This window comes from Neolamprologus brichardi, chromosome 3, assembly GCF_056152115.1.
Source record: "Neolamprologus brichardi isolate AB-2024 chromosome 3, ASM5615211v1, whole genome shotgun sequence".
Classification (NCBI taxonomy): domain Eukaryota; kingdom Metazoa; phylum Chordata; class Actinopteri; order Cichliformes; family Cichlidae; genus Neolamprologus; species Neolamprologus brichardi.
Genome location: NC_142106.1, coordinates 987012 through 1005865, shown reverse-complemented (window position 1 = coordinate 1005865; position 18854 = coordinate 987012). Strand labels below are relative to the sequence as shown.

The window sequence follows — 18854 nt, the reverse complement described above, 5'->3', positions numbered from 1 at the left end:
TGCCTAGCAACCATGATACTAACTGCGAGAAACGTTACATACAGCTTTATGTGACAGAAATGAAGGAGAAAAAATGTTTTGTCATGACATCACTTTGATTAGTTGAGTATCTGAGGCTGAGACCACAGGACTGTAAAACATGATTGTTGGGCTTCATTTCTGTACTGAACAGTTATTTAAGATTAGCTAGTAAATAATAATTAGTTAATGTTGTTCATGAGACTAAAGTCATCTCACTATGGTAATTGCATATTGCATAAATATGCAGTCTGAATGCTTTTCGTTGGTCATGTGACCATTTGATCTCTGATCAGTGTGTTCTTCAGTTTCAGGCCTGTTTCTGCTGCAGGTGAGCTGATGTTCCTACACCTGTCTGTCCTCATCATGACCGCTGACCTTTGGTGACCTTTAGTGACCTCTGTCCTCCTGTTGCAGATGTGTGTGTGCTGCTGCTGTCTGCTCTGACCGTTTCTACAGGTGAGTTGAAGGTAACGGGAACTCTGAGGTGATGTAGGTATTCTGTGGTCGCTGCTCCATCATCATGTCTAACAATCCTCGGCTTTTTCTTCTCTCCTTTATCTGACAAGCTACATTTCTCCTTTAACGTATTGATCAGATTTATATGTGAATTATATCTTTGATTAGGAGTAAAGATGATTTATGACTAGCACATATAGAAAGAAGCTGTTTTAGCACTCTGATCATCTTTACCAGAAAAGGATGGATGTTGGGATCTTCTCTAGTCACATGCTGGAAATTTGTCCTGCATGATGAGTCGAGTGTTTCCAGCAGCAGGGTCTGAAACTGCAGTTAAAGTTCTGAGACTCCGCCCATAATGACCTAAAACCATGTGTGATTTAGATGCTACACATCTATCCTTCAGTGTCATCTCCTCGTTCACCTCTGGAGTTCTTCTGTCCTGCAGCTTCGTTTCATTGCACTCGATCACACCTGCTTCATGTTTCTGTCCTCAGACTCCCAGCATGCCCCAGGGGTGGAGCTGTTTGAGAGGGCGGGGTCTGTCCTGCTGTCCTGTCAGGTACCAGCTGATGTTTCCAGGAGTGCCACACCAGCAGTGTGGGGCCGTGATGAGTTGAAGGTCCCAACAGTCCACGTACGTCTGCAGAGCGGATCTTAAAGATCAGAACCATCGTTACTTCAGTCGATGAGAGTCGACGCTCTGCAGACTGGAGACCTCAGCCTCACTCTGAGAAACCCCACAGTCTCTGACAGTGGTAACTACATCTGCACCACCCGCAGGGCTGGAGACGATTTGAAGAAGATCCATGTACAGCTGAAGGTCAAAGGTCAGTGGGGAAGATCCAAATTCAATTTATTTATACAACACATTTAAAAACGGAAGGTTTGCCCAAAGTTTTGTACAGAAACAAAGGAGTTAAACACAAGATAAAACCACTGACGCTCACATAAAAATATAATAACACACATAATAAACATATCAACTCACACCAGTCTGAACCTTTCAAAAAAAGGAGTGTGTCTAATATTTAAAGGCAACGTATTCCAACGTTTGGGGGCCATAATTGAAAAGGCTCGTTCTACTTTTTGGTCTAGATTATTGGACAACCAAAAGCAGCTGGTCAGCTGATCTAAGGGTCCGCGAAGGAATATAAGGCTGAAGTAACTCAGAAAGGTATGGGGGAGCAAGACCATTAAGACAGTTAACCTTGTCAGGTAATGATGGTAGTGATTCTCATTAAAGCTTTCTGGTTTGATCAGAAAAGAAAGTATTGAATGTCCGGTATGCCCAACGGCCAGTCCAGCTGTGCGGTCAGCTGGTGGGCATCTCCGAAAACGTTAGAGCAACTTTGCAAATATGTGATGTCTTGATGAATCGAGCAGGTATTTGAAGTTCACACAGAAACATTCTTGCATGAAAATATCTTAAAGTTTATTTTGTGACCCAGACAGAGTAATATTTCAAACTCCGCCCCTCTGTGTTCCTCCGCCACTGCCTCCTTTGAGTTTTGGACGAAAGGGATTCTGGGATATTGCATTTCGTCATTTCGAGCTGATTGGAAACCAGAACAGCCAATCAGAATTTTTTTATTGCATCCAAGTCTGTGATTGGCTGGTTTTGTGGCACAAATATAACGGTGTAGAGAAAGAGTTGAGCGCGCACGGGCAGAAATGTTGAGAGTGCGAGCGACACATTACGAGCGAGCGCAAATGCAAAAACTGAGTGTCATGTTCCTGGGTCTGTTGACCCAGCGTTTTAAGTTTTAGTTTATTTGGATGTTTATGTTTAAGTTCATTAGGTTATTAGACTCCTTGTGTTTTCTTCCTGTATTTAAGTTTCCCTCACCCTTTGTGTTTCATGCTGCGTGTCTTATGTTATCAAGTTTGTATTATCATGTCTATCTCATGTTTCCTGTTTTATTTTGAAGGAGTCGTGTGTTCTTTGTTCATTGTATTTAGTTTCACTTCCCTTGTCCTGTCGTTAGGCTCATGTCAGTCAGCTGTTCCTCCATGTGTTCCCACTTCCCCGAATCACCTACTGTGTATTGAAGTCCTCTGTTTTCAGTGTGTCATTGTCAGGTCGTCTGTTGTCCACGCCATGTTTCCTATGCCATGTTTCCAAGTTTCTTGTCTAGGTTTTTCTTATTGTTTGTTTAGATTTCCCAGGTTAGGTTTGTGTTAATTTTGCGTCAGTTTGCCCTTTGTACCTTTTTTACCAGCCTTATTAAACGGCTCGCTTTTTGTTAACATTTCAACTTCTGTTCCCTGTTCTTGGAGTCTGCATTTTGGGTGCTTTTGTCAACCCCTACAGTCTGCCCTCGCCAGACTGTGACACTGAGCGAGAGGGGCTGCTGTTGTGTGTTTATATGGATAATAGCAAACACTGAAATACATTTCATTCATACATACATACAAGCAGCAATGAATTTTCTTCACTCAAAATAAATTTCTCCTCAAAATGCAACAGTTCCCGCTACAATTTCTTTTTTTTTTCAAAAAAAGAACAAAAAGGTTAAGGTTTGTTGGATTATACACACACACGTACACACACACACACACACACGTGCACACATGTACAAACACACGTGCACACACACACACGTGCACACACATACACACACACGCACATACACACCCACATACACGCACACACATGTACACACACAAACACGCACACTTACACACACACACACACACACACGCACACAAACACGCACACTTACACACACAAACACACACACAAACACACACACAAACACACACACACACACACGCACACACACAGACACACGCACACACACAGACACACACACACACACGCACACACACAGACACACACACACGCACACAAACACGCACACTTACACACACACACACGCACACACACACACACACACACACACACTCACACTTACACACACAAACATACACACAAACACACACACACACGCACACTTACACACACAAACACACACACACACACGCACACACACAGACACACACACACACACACGCTCACACACACACAGACACACACACGTACACACACACACGCTCACACACAGACACACACACACACACACACACACAAACACACGCACACACACACACGCACACAAACACACGCACACACACACACGCACACAAACACGCACACTTACACACACAAACACACACACACACGCACACACACACACACACATGCACACTTACACACACTTACACACACAAACACACACACACACACACACGCACACTTACACACACAAACACACACACACACACGCACACTTACACACACTTACACACACAAACACACACACACACACACACGCACACTTACACACTCAAACACACACACACGCACACACACAGACACACACACGTACACACACAAACACACGCACACACACACACGCACACAAACACGCACACTTACACACACAAACACGCACACAAACACGTACACAAACACGTACATGTACACACACACACGCGCACACACACACACACACATGCACACATGAGCATCATGTTTCTGTCTTCTATCTCCGTGGACGTTGCTCTCACTGAATGTCTCGTTTAGCTTTTCTAATGTTTTGTCCACAAAGACAGAAATGTGGCACAAGGCCAGTCTCAGCGGTGCATTCACAGCACTGCCATTCTGCTATTATTAATAATGAAGCATGTTATTAAAGAAGCACTAATAATACTGGAGCTGTTAACACACACGCATACACACATGTGAGCAGAAAAAGTCTCTTTATTCAAATGCAGGTTTAAACCTCAGGACCAGCCACACCTTCTTCAAACTGTGAGACGGAGAATAAAAGTTAGTAAAAGCTCAAAGTCCTTTTCATTGATGCTGTGAACATGAATGTGTGTGAAAGGTGTCCTCGTGTGTTATTCCAGCTTCTTACCTCACGAGACAAACATGTATTGGGTCTCAGCCTGGTCACCTGACAGAAACATGGTAGAAAAACATGAAAGTGTCATTTCTCTGTGTCACTGATTGAAACATCAGCTTGTATGAACTGTTCAGTCTGATGGAGCCTCTGAAGTGTGTCAGTGTGCTGTTGGAGTAAAGCTCAGTTAGACTTGGACCTGGTTGGTAGTAGTCATAGATCTTGACCACGGCTGGCTTCAGGTTGTCCACTGGGAGCTCCTGGATGATCTCTAAGCTGTGGTCGATGGGTGTGTCCTTTGATAACTGGACGAGACAGAAACAATCGCAGACACAGTTTGTACCAAAGATCATCATCTGCTGTCCCCACGGTGACTTTCACTTACCTCCTCTAAGTACACCAGAACATGATCCTCCTTTTGCTCAACACGACTCACCAGGAGGCCACGTTTGAGCTGTGAGGAGACGACATCATTTTATTATTATCATCACAATTATCACATGAGATGCACGTGTTGGTAGGATCTGTGTAATTACTCACACTCTTCAAAGACTCGGGGTCTGGGGAAAATCCAGAGAGCATTTTGATGTCCAGGATCACCATGTTTGTAGTTTTCTCCTTTCCACTGTACCTGTGTTTGAACAGTGTGATTATACTGACCTGTGTGCACAGTTTCATCTACCAGCAGTTCCTCCACACTGGTAAAGAGCACTCCTCTGTCACATACTTACAGTGATTGTATTTGCACAGTGAATTTGGGTCGAGCAGATTCACTTGTGGTGTTGACCTCTAGTTGGGCGTTCACACTGAGAGTGGTGACATCAGCAGGTGTTGGGATGTTGTAGGTGGCAGAAATCTGGGAAACACACTCGGGTCACGTGTGGAACAGAACTAATCACACCTCAATGCACCCTGCTGTCACTCTTCTACACCATGACACATATTAGCACACATCCTTTTATAGTCATACCTATATGTCTATATTCATCTTAATATCAGTATCTCTGTTATATCTACACTCTTTTTATACGAGTGCTTGATGTTTGTTGTATATTTGCTGCTATGACAACTCAGTTTCCCTCTGGGATAAATAGTTTCCCTGATTCTGATATTAATTTAGTTTAAAATAGCATTGTCCTCTCTACAGTTATTACTGCCAGGTCTAATGTCGTTATTGTGCATGAAAATACATGTGCAAGATGAGCGTTATTACATGTGGAAATGCTAATGCTCTCTAAAGTTGTGTGAGTAAAAAGAAAAAGAAGAAACCCTTTCTCTGACATCAACCAGGAGCTGGTCACATGATGCTGTCACTGACCTGCACTGAAGCACATGCAGTGCCCTTCACCTCCAGCCTGTATTTTCCTGACACGTCCTGCAGCGCCTCCTCCTGGTAGAGCAGTTTGTTGCTCTGATTTACATCAAACGTCAGCTGACTGCTGGGAGCCTGAACTGTCACTGTGCTCCAACCTTCAGGACTGAACGCCAGAGCGGAGTAGAGAGCCAGAGCCTGAAGAGCCACCACCATGTCCTACAGGATGGATTCATTGTGGTTAACACACACAGCATATGTCTCCATATTTCATGGGCTTAAGTGGAATAGACATTGAGTTAAAACTGCCTTTGAGACCCTCTCACAAAAGAGATCCTTAATCTCAAGTTTTCCAAATTTCACTTCCTGGTTAAATAAACAGGTTAAAATATCTTTAACTGAGAATTATCAAAGTATAGAAATTACAGGTATAAACTCGCAGGTGATCTGTTATTTACAGGCTGTTACGTGTAGTTGGTGTCTGAGGTAACGTTGCTATTCTGTAAAAACAATGAATTTTTAGACAAAACTTAAATGTCTTATTCTAACTAAAGAATAAAAACTTGTCTGGCTAAAACAAATCTGTTTTACATATCTGAGAGAAAACTGAAAGCTTCAGTATTATTTCTTCTGTCCCTGATTTTGTCTAAGACTGTATATTAACTCAAAGATGAGCTTCATGCTGTTCGGGTGGTGTCATACCTGAGTGGAGGAGAAGCCTCCGTAATAGTTCTGCTGCCCAGTCAGCCACCTGATAATACCAGAGGCATATCCCAGATCCTCAGCAGTCGGGGAGGCACTGAGTTTGGCCAACAGCACATAAGAACTGATCTCCACTGACAGGGAGGCTGATGTTTCTGCTGCTGTCTGAGACCAGTAGAGGAAACCTCCTTCAAACACAATAACAGTCACAGTGATGCTAATAAAGCCTGAATGATGTCCTGCTAAAGGATGACCCACCTTCCCTCACTGCAACTGTGTCTAAGTGCTGCAGAAGGTGAGCTCGGGTCTCCACGTCTGCTGCCAGAGTGAACACATAGGCCAGCAGAGCTGTAGTGTAGGTGTTGCTCAGGTCACTGAGAGACTCCTTGAGACAAGCCAGGCTCTTGTTCATCACAGGATCCTTTAAACGATCACAACAAAGAACTTTAATGGACAAACAGAAATCTTCTTTCATTAAACCCAGTGTGAGAAGAATAGGAGGCAGAGTTCCTGATTCAGTCACTCAAAACATCAGCGTGATAACAGAAAACACAGCAATTAGAGGAAAGTACAGATCAAGCAAAGAGTGGAGCAATCTTCTAGTAGTATTTACAATATAAAGAACATATTGAAAAAACACTGTACAGGTTTGGTGGTGATACAAGTTCTTGCTGGTGAGAGTTCAGGTATGTGGATGACACCTGGGTGAAAATCAATTCTCAGGACGTTCCACAATTCACGGATCACATTAACTCGGTGGAACGACACATCAAATTCACCAGGGAGGATATGAAAAGTGTCAGGTTAGCCTTCTTAGACTGTGAGATTTCCACAGGTCACCTAGAGGCCAGTCTCTCTTTTCCAAACATGAGTGATTTCTCAATCAGATAGATTTTTTTTTTTTAATTATTTTGTTGTTTCAGCAACATTAAATTAAAAAACTGTACTTCTGAGTTAAAATGTATATTTATAATTTTAATCAATGACAAATTAAAAAGGCATGAACATTTTTTTGTATCGAAAAAATATCGAACCGTGACACCAAAGTATCGAACCGAACTGTGAATTTTGTGTATCGTTGCACCCCTAATAGATATATATAAATATATATGTATATATATATATATATATATATATATATATATATATATATATATATATATATATATATATATATATATATATTTATATATGATTCCCAGTAATCAGTAACTAATTACTGATTATTTCCCAAAAAAAGTTTAGTTTCTTTTTTTTCGCTGTAAAAAGAAGTTTTCTTCCCACGCAGTGAACAGCAGACACTAATGTTTTTGTCACTTTTTATGGAATCAAACTCAAAGTAAGGTCAGTACTTCCACACTTTAAACGCTGCACGCTCATACTCTCTCCCACACTTGATATATGATCCATTGTTGATCTGCACACAGCTACTCACATGTTGGGATGTATTCATTTCCAAGAAGGCAGCAGTAACGTACGCAGTGAGAGTCACTTCATCAGATACACCACCCTGTCAACAGAAGACATCATAGACACTTTATCATCGATGCACCAACATTCAGGGATATGAAGTCATGAAAATGATTTTCAGCTGCATGTGGTTTTAGTATCATGAATGTCTTGATGCATGTTCAAACATCCAGCTAAAGAGATGAACAGGAAGTTGATTTTGTTCATCTGGACATTGTATTTCCAGTGAGATGGATGTTTCTTCACCTCGGGTTTCCCCAACCTTATAAACAGTTTGTGTAGTCATCTACTAATCAGAAGGTTGGTGGTTTGATTCCCAGCTGCTCCAGCCTGCATGCTAAATATTTGTGGGCAAGATACTAATCCCAAGTTGGTCTCTAGTGCATACTTTGTATTTTGTATAAATATGTGTGAATGCTACATAGAAGGCAGTGCTGGTGTGAATGGAACAAGATGAAGGGAAATTATTTCTTAAATAAAATAATAGAATATACTGGTGTGAGCTGTTACAGTATTTAGTACAGTGTTTTCCATGTATGCATGACATTATTAATAAAATTTGTTAAATCCAGACTGGAGGCTGTTTCCACAGTCTAACAGCGAAGAACTGCAGGTTACCTTCATTCCGTTGTGGAAGAGTTTCCCAGACTTTTCAAAACAGCCATTTTCTTGTTGTTTATGTTGCAGCCAGGTCTTAGACTCTTCGATCTTTCTGGGATCAATAAAGACGAAAGACTGAGCTTTGGCAAAACTTCTTACCACAAACGCAGTCAGCCTGACAGAAAGAAAACAACACTTACACGTCTTACAATGATGGAAATGTTTGGCTGTGAGGTCACATTAGGAGAAAGAAATACTGATCATTTTGAAAATAAAGTTGAAATTTCAAGATTAAATTTGAAAATGTATTTTGAGACAAAAGCAGAAATGTGGATATCACAGTTATTTCAGGACAAACTGCCACAGTTGCTTTACCCTCTGAATTAGTGAAATCGTACTTCAGACTCAGTTTTAGTAACAAGGAAGGAACTGATGTCACTTGTAGCAATAAAAACAGCGTGGCAGTAAGTATAAGTACACTGAAAAGCAGAAAGTGGTGCAGAAAGCTGCATGTGGTTAGATTTGTATAAAAGGAAATGGCTGCTAATGTACAGATGCAAGGATACCGATGGTTCCACGCTCGTGGAATAAAGAGGATCTGTGCTGTATCACAAGACGACTGCTTTATTTCACTACATCTACTCAAGGCCTTTTACACAGGGTATAGCAGTCGTTTGAAACAACAACTGTAATCATTTCAACTGTTTTCTTAGATTTGAATTTGACTTTTTTTTACAAAACAGTATTAAGACTTTATTATTGAAATACTATTTACACTTTTTTTAAAGTAGAATTACAACTTTAATCTTTAAAATTCGACTTTATTCTAATAATGATCAATAACATTTTTTATGTGGCTCTAATACTCCTTCCTACCTACTAAATTACACAGTATTAACCAAAAGGTATTGTTAATGTTATCTTAGTCAAAGGATTAAATGGAGAATTATTTTAAGTATTAGAGGTAGACATGTTTATGTTATTAATGGGTAGTCAAACTTCAAGAAACGTCTTCTGTTTGGTGGGATATTTAAAAACCAGTGTAACCTCTCTGGTTTATGACATGTTTGATCAGTGATGTTCTCACCAAGTGTTTCCTGGTCCTGTTCCAAATGTGGTGTAAGCACCGTCAGCACTTTTGTAGTTGAGCTGTCTTTGGTATCCTGTAACAACAGAGACATTGATCGAGACATTGTTGCTATGGTGATGATTGGACTCCATTTGTTTATGGATCTGCATGTGTACATTGAGATTTGGGAAATTCAATGACTCTTGCTGACAGATGAGGAAAATGACACATTTGACCAAAAGCTGTGGCTAATGTTCTGCCTCCTGTCGGCTTGTTTCTTGAACCGTGTGTGTTGAAGTGATTACAATGATTTCCTTCTTAGAGGAAACAGTAAAAACTTGCCACTGGTGAGGAAGTTAGTAGCTTTTTCCATGATGGCTGCAGTGAGCTGCTGTGTGCCTTTCAGGTAGTGGAGGATGTAGATGTTGGGGGCCAGGAGAGCCATGTTCTGCTCCCCACATCCATACGGCATCTGCAGCAATCCATCCAGGTTCTTCAGAGCCCGGCCGAGGATGTCACCTGATCAAAAACACTGATTCACTAAAACTAACAAAGCTAGCGTAAAACAACTTTGTATTATTGGGCAAAGATAACCTGAATACTTCAATATGCAATTTTAAATGATGATTTCATTTGCTGAGCGAAAAAACATCCAAACTGAAAATCGTAGATTGACTGTGATCAACCAAATATTTCTGGGAAGACTGAGTTTCATTTCACCAACAGGACCCAGACCTGATTAAGGCCAGACCTGCTGGATCAAGAAATCACTCAAGTACAATCTGTTTGACAAAGGGAAAAGGCTAAAAGACGTCAAAAAGAAACACGTCATTGCCATGACCAAAAGAAATTCAAAAATAGGCGAGAAGTCTTGAGATCTATCAGTTTGGACAGGGTTAAAAAACAATTTCTACAGCTTTGGAGCGCCAGTGCACCATGTTGGAACCCATTATCCACAAACTGAGAAAACTAGAAAAGATGTGGCCGAAATTACTCCATAAGCACATCGACGACTCACCGAAAAAGTCAAACGAATCCCAAAAACACTCAGAACTGAAGGCCTTGCCTTCCTCTGCAAAGGTCAGAGTTTACGATTCAACAATACAAAGGAGACGGGGCAAAAACAACATTCATGGACAAAACCTCTGCTGACCAAAAAGAACACAAAAGCTTATCTCACATTTGCCCAAAAAACATCTCCATGCTCCACAAGATATTTGGGAGAATATTATATGGACTGAAGAGAAAAAGTTTTGAGTTTTGTTGCATTTGGCTTAAAAGTGACGCGTCATTTCATAGAAAGAACATCATACCAACATGGTGGTAGCAGTGTGATGCTCTGGGGCTGTCTGCGGCTCAGCTGCAGGGGAGGGGTGGGGCATTGGGTTCAGGCGGTTAGCGACGGAGGAGTCTGGTTAAGGCATGAAAACTCGCTCTCTCTCTTTTTCTTTCGCTCGCCCGCTTTCCGCCACTACTAAAAATGCCGTTCTCCCTAAATAACCAAGTGTCACATGTTGCCATATCATTTTTTGATGGGCTGACATGGTAAACTCTAACACCAATAGGGAAGGGGTGTTTTTTATTTTATTTTTTAACGCGCAAGCAGAGAGTGTTTGCTAGTGCTGTCTGTAGAAAACACAGTTTTTACCGTTCCTCCTGCTGTAAACACCACTGTTTTGTAAAGAAGAAAACATTATGTGTATTTTTTATCATAACTCTGGTTTTACGTGGTCCATCGACACAATTCAACAAGTGGTATGTAGTTTGAAGTCCGTTACTTCTTGTAGTGGTGATGTGTCGTCGCGAACGAAACGGCTCTTAGAGCTGGTTCTTTGAAGTGAACGACGCGAGCCAGCTCCTTATCGGGAGCCGTGTCCCCCCCCCCCCCCCCCCCTTTCTCTCACCCTCTCTCTCTCTCGCACTTCTTTTGCAGTGTTTTGTGTTGTTTCACTTTTAAAAAGAAAAAGCTGAAAATTTAAATAGTAAAAGTTGAAATGTAAATAGTTTTTAGTATTATATGATTTATTTATTACATTTTATGTGGAGTGAATAAATAAAAGTATATTTACGGTGGCCCCTACAGACAAAGCACATACAAACCCCAAAATATGTACAAAACACAACAGAAGTGCTCCAGGATGCTAGGGGGCAGTGTTGAGCTTTTGTTACCTACGGCTACACAAGCCAGCAAGTACCAACGACCGGATTTGGTGTGTGGTAGTAACAGGTAAATAAACATTTTTAATTATTTGAATATATGTGAGTGCTTGTGTATAAATACACAAACAATACACACATGCTTTCAATTGTGTAATTTAAGTGATCTAGTAGCTCTGCTCTGGAAGGTCAGTTCATGCTAGAAATGTGTTTTGGAGTTTGTGCTTTGTCTCTAGGGGCCACCGCATATATTTGTATGTAAACATATAAATAAATCCACTTTTTTTTTTACATTAGTAATTTCTTTTGTGCATGATTTTATGTTGTTGATAACAAATTAATTAAAGCAACAAAACAACCTGAAGAGCCGGTTGGGTGCTGAAAGTCCCGGCTCTTTTTAATGAGCCGAGCTGAAACAGCCGGTTCTCCAAAAAGAGGCAGAAATCCCATCACCATCTTGTAGCTATGTCATCTTAAATTGGTCATGTGATTTTGACGTGTCGGCGCATCCGTCGACCCCAGAGGGTTAAAATGGAAAATGATCCAGAACGCCAGAAAGTGGCCGAGTCAAAATCTGGACTTAAATCCTACTGACATGATTCTGCATGACCAGAATGATTGCGCTGGAAAACCCTCTGGTGTGACTGGGCCAAAACTCAGCGTTTCAGAAAACACTTATGACAAAAGCTAGACTGCAGTTCTTCCTGCAAAGAAAGGCACAAACAGCCTTTTTGGGGTCCATTTATTTTTCACACAAGGCCAGGAAGATGTGGGTCTATTTATAAATGAAATCATCTTTTAAAAGCTGAATACGGTTTTTACTTTTACTTGAACATGATGTCTCTTATTTTCTGTTGTTTTAGTAATTTGCCTTTTTAACAAAGCTTTAACCCGCCATATTTTTATTTGGCTGAACCAAAATTGAGATGAAATCATGAGGTTTACCCAGGACTGATACAGAAGTGCGGGCAGATCCTTCAATCACATTCTCAGGCAGATGTATCTCTGCTTCCTCCGTCAGCGGGCTTCCTGTGTACAGACACAACAAACGTCCAATCAGGAAGTCACGACTACAACAGAGTTACTGTTCAAAGTCACCAGGTGGCCTGATCTTCAGCACATATGGTTACATTTTGTGAAAGTAAAAGATGAATATTTGGCACATTTTATGTACACAGTGCACTCCACTGCTAACTTTGAGCATTCAGGTCATTTCTTTATTTAAACTTTGTGACTGATGGAAATCACACCGACCTTTTGGACAAAGAAGCCAGTTGTACGTCTTTGTCATCTCAGTTCCCTCAGCCTGAGGAAAAGTATCTTTAAAATGAGTAACAATTTAAATTTCATGAGTAAAAATGTTTTTCTCGTCTTGTATTTATGACACTGACCTTCACTATGAGAGATTTGGTGACCACGTCGATGCGACCTCTGTCTGGTACGCTCACAACCTCATTATCGCATGACACATGGGACGCTACGGCCTCAGCAGACACAGTCACATTCACAGCCCCTAAAAGCAGCAGCACAGGTCACCTTCTTTATCTCTCCATTAAAATAAAGGTTCCTGAGGTTATTTTACAGATTTTGTAGAAACTAGAAGGAAATGTGTTGGGACAAAAGGAGGCAGTTAACTGTGATCACACTAGATCTAAATCTAGATCTCTAGATGTAATGTTGGTTCTAAATCGAAGGTAAGATCAATTATAATTGGAAATTTTACTGCATCAGGCATGAAAAACAGGAGCTGAAAAAAACAGTCCAAAATGATGTCAGGGTTGCTGCTGAGTCCTGCTGGAGGCCAAAGTACTGCAAATCATAAGGTCTAATTAAGATTAAGAAGAAATCATTTGCATGGCAATTTAACTGCCAACAGTCTGTTCTAATGATATGTCCAAGGGAAGCATGCATAATGAATTGAAAGGAAGGTTTCAAAATGACTTATCATTGGCTAAGACAGCTGCATTAAGTAAAGCATGAGGATGGAGGCAGCTGCTACCCTCAGAAATCGATATTTTGTTACAAAAAGGTTTTTGTGCTCTGACTTCAGAGCATGTTGATCCTTTTTCTGAGCAAGAATCCTGACATTCCTTCACTGTCCAAATGTGTTTCACTTGTTTTTGGCAGCAATAAACATGACAGTTTACTTATTTTAATTTAAGACATGTTTTATTTTAATTAAGTTTAAAACGTTTTTATTTAATGTAAAATTATATTTTGTTTTAATTTACTTTCAAATTCTTCAGTTGCTGAAGGGGCTGCATAGTTTTCATAAACTGCATAGTTCAGAATAGCTATAATTGTACCAGATGGTTGATTCAGTTAAGTTGGACTAGACTGTAATACAAACCGTTCAGTTTGTCAACAATCAAACTGAAATGAGAGAAAGACTGAGTGTGAGACTTTGATATTAGAGAAAATGATGATTGATAAAGTTTACCTTTATGTACAGAATCTGAATATCGCAAAATATTTTTAAAAGTTGCAATAATATCGTATCGTGCGTTAAGTATTGTGATAATATTGTATCGTGAGATGTATGGTGATTCCCACCTCTAATAATTTGTATTTCAGCAGTATTTCTCACATAGTGTTTTTATAATTGCTCTTTAATGTTTTAATCTCCATTTATTCTATTTAGCCATCTTATGTGGATTCTTTTAAAGTCACTTCCTGAGAGTTCACTTCCTGCTTCTGGGTCCTGCACTTGGGTCGTACTCAGCCTGCCACACAGCGGTTTCCTGGCAGCGTGGAGGACCAAAGCCTGATCCTCACCTAAGGCTGTTGGGATCATGGTCCACCTGAGGGTCTTGCGCTCGTTGGCACACAAACAGGAAGTGTACAGATCACCAGAGAGAGGCGTGAGGGTGTAATCTGAGGACGGCCCAGGAGTGACAGTAACCTGTACGAGGAACACAGACATGGCTACATTTAAACCTGAGTTCAAATGTGAACACATTTTTTAAGCATCTAAACAAATGCACAAGTTTGATGTTATGAACTCATGATCAAAGTAGACCTTCATTTTACTTGGATACTTTAATCAGGCCCTTCCTAATCGTTTCCCTCCATCTGTTTTCTTACAGCCTCCACACTAAACTCTGTTCTACAAGGTGCATGAGCGCACAAAGAAAGCTAGAGGAGGGTTGGTAGTGTAAAGACATGTGATTGGGCAATCTGGTGTCTGTGCTTGCAGGTGAGCTTGTAGGTGTTGGTGACCAGGAGCGGCCTGCATCCTGCATGGTTATATTGCCAAAGAAAAAAATATTTTCTATTGTATTTTAATAACTATGATATAAATTTTGCTTAGAAAGTCATGTTTTAAGTGTGGTTTTCCTTGGCTATGAACAGAAATGTATCTAAACACTTTAATCATTCATTACCATGATGCAGCTGGTCAGGTAGTTAAAGACAGTCGCCCTCAGTTCAAAGTGCTCCCCCCGGATGATGGAGTAGGGCATGGTGAGTTCAAGGAAGAAAGGTTGGAAGACTTTCATTTCTTTACGAGGAGCCAAACCAAAACCCTGAGAGGACAAACAGAAAGCCTCCGTCTCCCAGGTGGTGATGGTGTCTGGGACAGTCAGGGACACGCCCCTTTTCCCATCGTCTCTGAAGCAGCAGATACACACAAACACATTCTGTAACATAATCAAACATGTTTTTATGTCTGTAAATTACTTGTATAACAGTGTAGTTACATCCTGCAGTGTGAATTACTTGTTTATGTTGCATTGACAAAGTAAAAGAGCTCCACGCTGCTGATGACAGTGAAATAATATTGTCAATAGAAAATTGTACTTATTAGTCAGTATAATCTTTTAATAATATAAGTTTACATATGGTAGTGATAGGATGTGCGATCCTTAATAGTCTGCAAAAGCTTTGCGTGCATTCCAGAGTGCTCTGGCATTCACACCCACATCCTGGGAGCATGGGAGAGGTCGTACCTGCTCTTATTGTTTTACGGTAGGATTAACGTAGCTATGTCAGTTTTAGTCTAAGTGCCCTTTTTTACATATAGATGAACTGTTGGATTTTCGTTTAAGTTTATGTGGTCACACTCTGACACACACACACACACATACACCTCTACATTCCAATGTAAGGAACAAACACCCACTGATGTATAAATAAAGACCAGGGGGGTCTCAGAGCTGCGAGTCTCTGAGCCCTCGCTCTCTCGTGCGAGCGCTCTGGTGACTGCCCTTGCTAGCAAGAAAACTTGTGTGTTTCTCCTCTCTGGTTCTCTGCTGAAGAAGTGTTTTAGAATATATCTCTTAACAAATATATCCCACAAAACTTTAAATATGACAAAACATCGGCCTGAAGCATCAAAACATGCTTAAGAGAAAACTCACAATTATTCTATTTTCATGTTTTTCATGTGTGCAAAGACACAGCAGAAAGTTCACATGGGTTTCTAAATGTGATCGTATAAACTTTTTAAAAATGTAATATCCACCAGATCTCTTCACAACAGATACTTACCCAACTTCCACCAGATCCCAGATCCAAGTCTCAGGGAAGAAAGAGCGAACTGTCTCTATTAGTGGATGTTCTGTCACCATGTAACCGTGTTCTGTTTTAAATAGATTTTCCCTGAGAAAGTTACTCTTTAGTGCCCCCTTTTGGCATGACCTGGTGTAACATGCGCAAATCTGTCTCTGTTCTATGATGTCATCAGAAAGTGCATGCTATTGTTTGGGGAAAAGACTTCTCTTGTTCTCCTGTCCTCTGCTGTAGTGGCAATTGTCTCCCTTAAGATGGTCTTTAAGGGCATTGTCGGTATGTAATTCTGTTCCATCCTTACTAATGAACAAATCTACTTGTAGAAATGTGATTGCAGTGTTTACTTAATAGAAATGTTTGTAAAGAGAGGATTCGCTAACGTTTTTGGCTAGACAAGTCATTTGTACTGTTTTTGTGTATTTGTCCTCATCTATGATTTCTAAGAGCATTTTATGTTATTTCTCAGTTTTACCCTACTTCAACTGGCCTAAGTAAAGGGAGTGAAGTCAAACCCTCTTGTCTGCGTGGTCATTTTGAAGAGGAGTTTAGTCTGAATGTCGACTCTAGCAAGGCGTTAGAGGCAGAGGACATTACAGTAAAACGACAGCCTCTCAAAGACCATTTTCGTGAGGAACTGGACAGCAAATAGAGCTATCCTCCAGAAACAGCTCAGCTCTAAGATTCAGCTGCAGATGTTGGAAAAATCCAATTGACAACAACATGTCACAGAGAACCAGCGCATCAATGAAAACCAGATCTAATATATCTGGCTCCTCCAGGCATTCCAGGAGTTCAGCTGCAAGTAAGGCAGCCGCCGCACAAGCACGTGCAGAAGCTGAGGCAGCTAAGGCTGAAGCAGCATTTGTGGATAAGGAGAATGATCTGAAGTTGCAGCAAGCAGAACTGGAAGCTTCCACGCAGCTTCGAAAAATGCGTCTTGAAGCGTCATTGGATAAAGTACGCATGGAAAAAAAGGCTGCAGCTGCAGAAGCAAAGGCAGAAGTTTTGGAGGCTGCAGTGATTCAAGGTAATAGCGAGGGTCTTAGTGAGATAGATGTTCCTGCTGATGACCCAGTAACACGCACGAGGGAATATGTGAAGGGTGCCACACATGGCAGCCAAACCACGCCTATTCTAGAAACCTCCAATGATAACACGGAGATGAAACTCTCTCGGCATTCACCGACCATAGACTCCTACCCCAAGATCTTTACGCCAGGATCTGATGTACATTTTCGACCAAGCCTCAAGCCAGTTGTGGCACCACACATCCAAACACAAACCACACCCATAGCAGCAAATCTAAAGGATCACTTTCCAGGCAAAGCAGAGCAAAGTGACACTTACACCCCTAAACAAGAACCAACAGTCAGTTATGCTCAACAGCCTCTAGACAGTGGATACACCGGCACCGCCTATATTACAACCACAGACAACTTCAGTCACCCACATGAGACCACATGCCAGGAAAGGGGTCCACTGTACACTCCACTAGAAATGGAGCAGAACATGTCAGACCTTGTTAGATTTATGGCTCGACGTGAACTGGTGTCTACAGGGCTCCTTCACTTCAATGACCGTCCCGAATGCTACAGAGCCTGGAAAGCATTGTTCATAAATACCACCAGAGGCCTCAACCTCTCACCAAGTGAACAGCTTGACCTTCTTGTGAAATGGCTAGGTAAGGATTCAGCTGAACATGCCAGACGAATACGATCTGTGTATGCGAACCAACCAGCAAACGGACTCAGAGCTATGTGGGATAGGCTTAATGAATGCTATGGTGCACCAGAGGTCATCGAGGGTGCCTTTTTGAAAAGATTAGATAACTTTCCCAAGATTCCCAACAGAGACGGTCGTAAGCTAAGAGAGCTGGGAGACTTGCTGTCGGAAATACAGGCTGCCAAAGAAGATGGTGACCTGCTTGGGCTTAGTTATCTGGATACTCCTCGTGGTGTTACCCCTGTGGTGCAGAAGCTGCCATTTTATCTCCAGGAAAAATGGCTTTCTCTAGGCTTTAAGTACAAAGAAGATCGCGGGGCTCCCTATCCCCCATTCGGCTTCTTTGTGGACTTTGTGTGTCGGGAAGCACGGATGCGCAACGACCCTGGCCTCACACAGACCGCATTCAGCAGTGAGTTATCAGGCGCTAAGCAATCGTCTAAAGCCGAAGGTCACAAGGCTGTGGCAGTTTTTAAAACGAGAGTCTCTCGGGATCCTCTGCCCCCTTCCAGCAGTACAAGGACTGTATCGCTTGGCACCCGATTTGGAAGTGAGTCATCCACTAGAGAGGATCCAGTAGAGCGCTGCCCGCTACACAATAAACCCCACTCCTTACCAAGGTGTCGTGGGTTTAGAGAGAAGCCAATAGAAGAAAGGAAAGCACTCTTGAAAAGGCACGGAATATGTTACAGGTGCTGCAGAGCCACACATTTGGCAAGGAATTGCGAAGATGACATCTCCTGCTCAGAGTGTGGGAGCAAGAGCCACATTGCCGCCCTGCACCCTGGATCTGTTCAATGGTCCACCAACACAGCACATTCCGCACCAGATCAGGGCGGGGAGGGAAACTTCAATCCGATTGAGACTGATGTTTCCACAGCATGCACTGAGGTCTGCGGGAACTATTCCGCAGGACGTTCCTGCTCAA

The 18854-nt window shown here is 41.6% G+C and overlaps 1 protein-coding gene and 1 long non-coding RNA gene across 2 annotated transcripts; one reads left to right on the top strand and one right to left on the bottom strand.

The window, feature by feature from the left end:
• The first annotated feature begins 436 nt into the window (after positions 1-436).
• Positions 437-1643, top strand: LOC148103085 (uncharacterized). The gene is made up of 3 exons (XR_015718622.1): positions 437-477; positions 975-1307; positions 1576-1643. It is a non-coding gene; the product is annotated as an uncharacterized LOC148103085 (long non-coding RNA).
• A 2582-nt stretch (positions 1644-4225) lies between these two features.
• Positions 4226-16266, bottom strand: LOC148103084 (alpha-2-macroglobulin-like). Its single transcript, XM_087831247.1, has 19 exons — positions 16184-16266; positions 15079-15304; positions 14471-14597; positions 13087-13208; positions 12950-13001; positions 12641-12724; positions 9881-10057; positions 9557-9632; positions 8488-8644; positions 7835-7909; positions 6658-6820; positions 6400-6587; positions 5704-5916; positions 5117-5241; positions 4926-5016; positions 4771-4839; positions 4585-4690; positions 4401-4439; positions 4226-4292 (listed from the first exon to the last, which is right to left on the bottom strand). The coding sequence occupies exons 1-18, from the start codon at positions 16261-16263 to the stop codon at positions 4402-4404; spliced, it is 2169 nt and encodes a 722-aa protein (XP_087687373.1). The 5' UTR covers positions 16264-16266; the 3' UTR covers positions 4226-4292; position 4401.
• Between the last annotated feature and the right edge of the window lie 2588 nt (positions 16267-18854).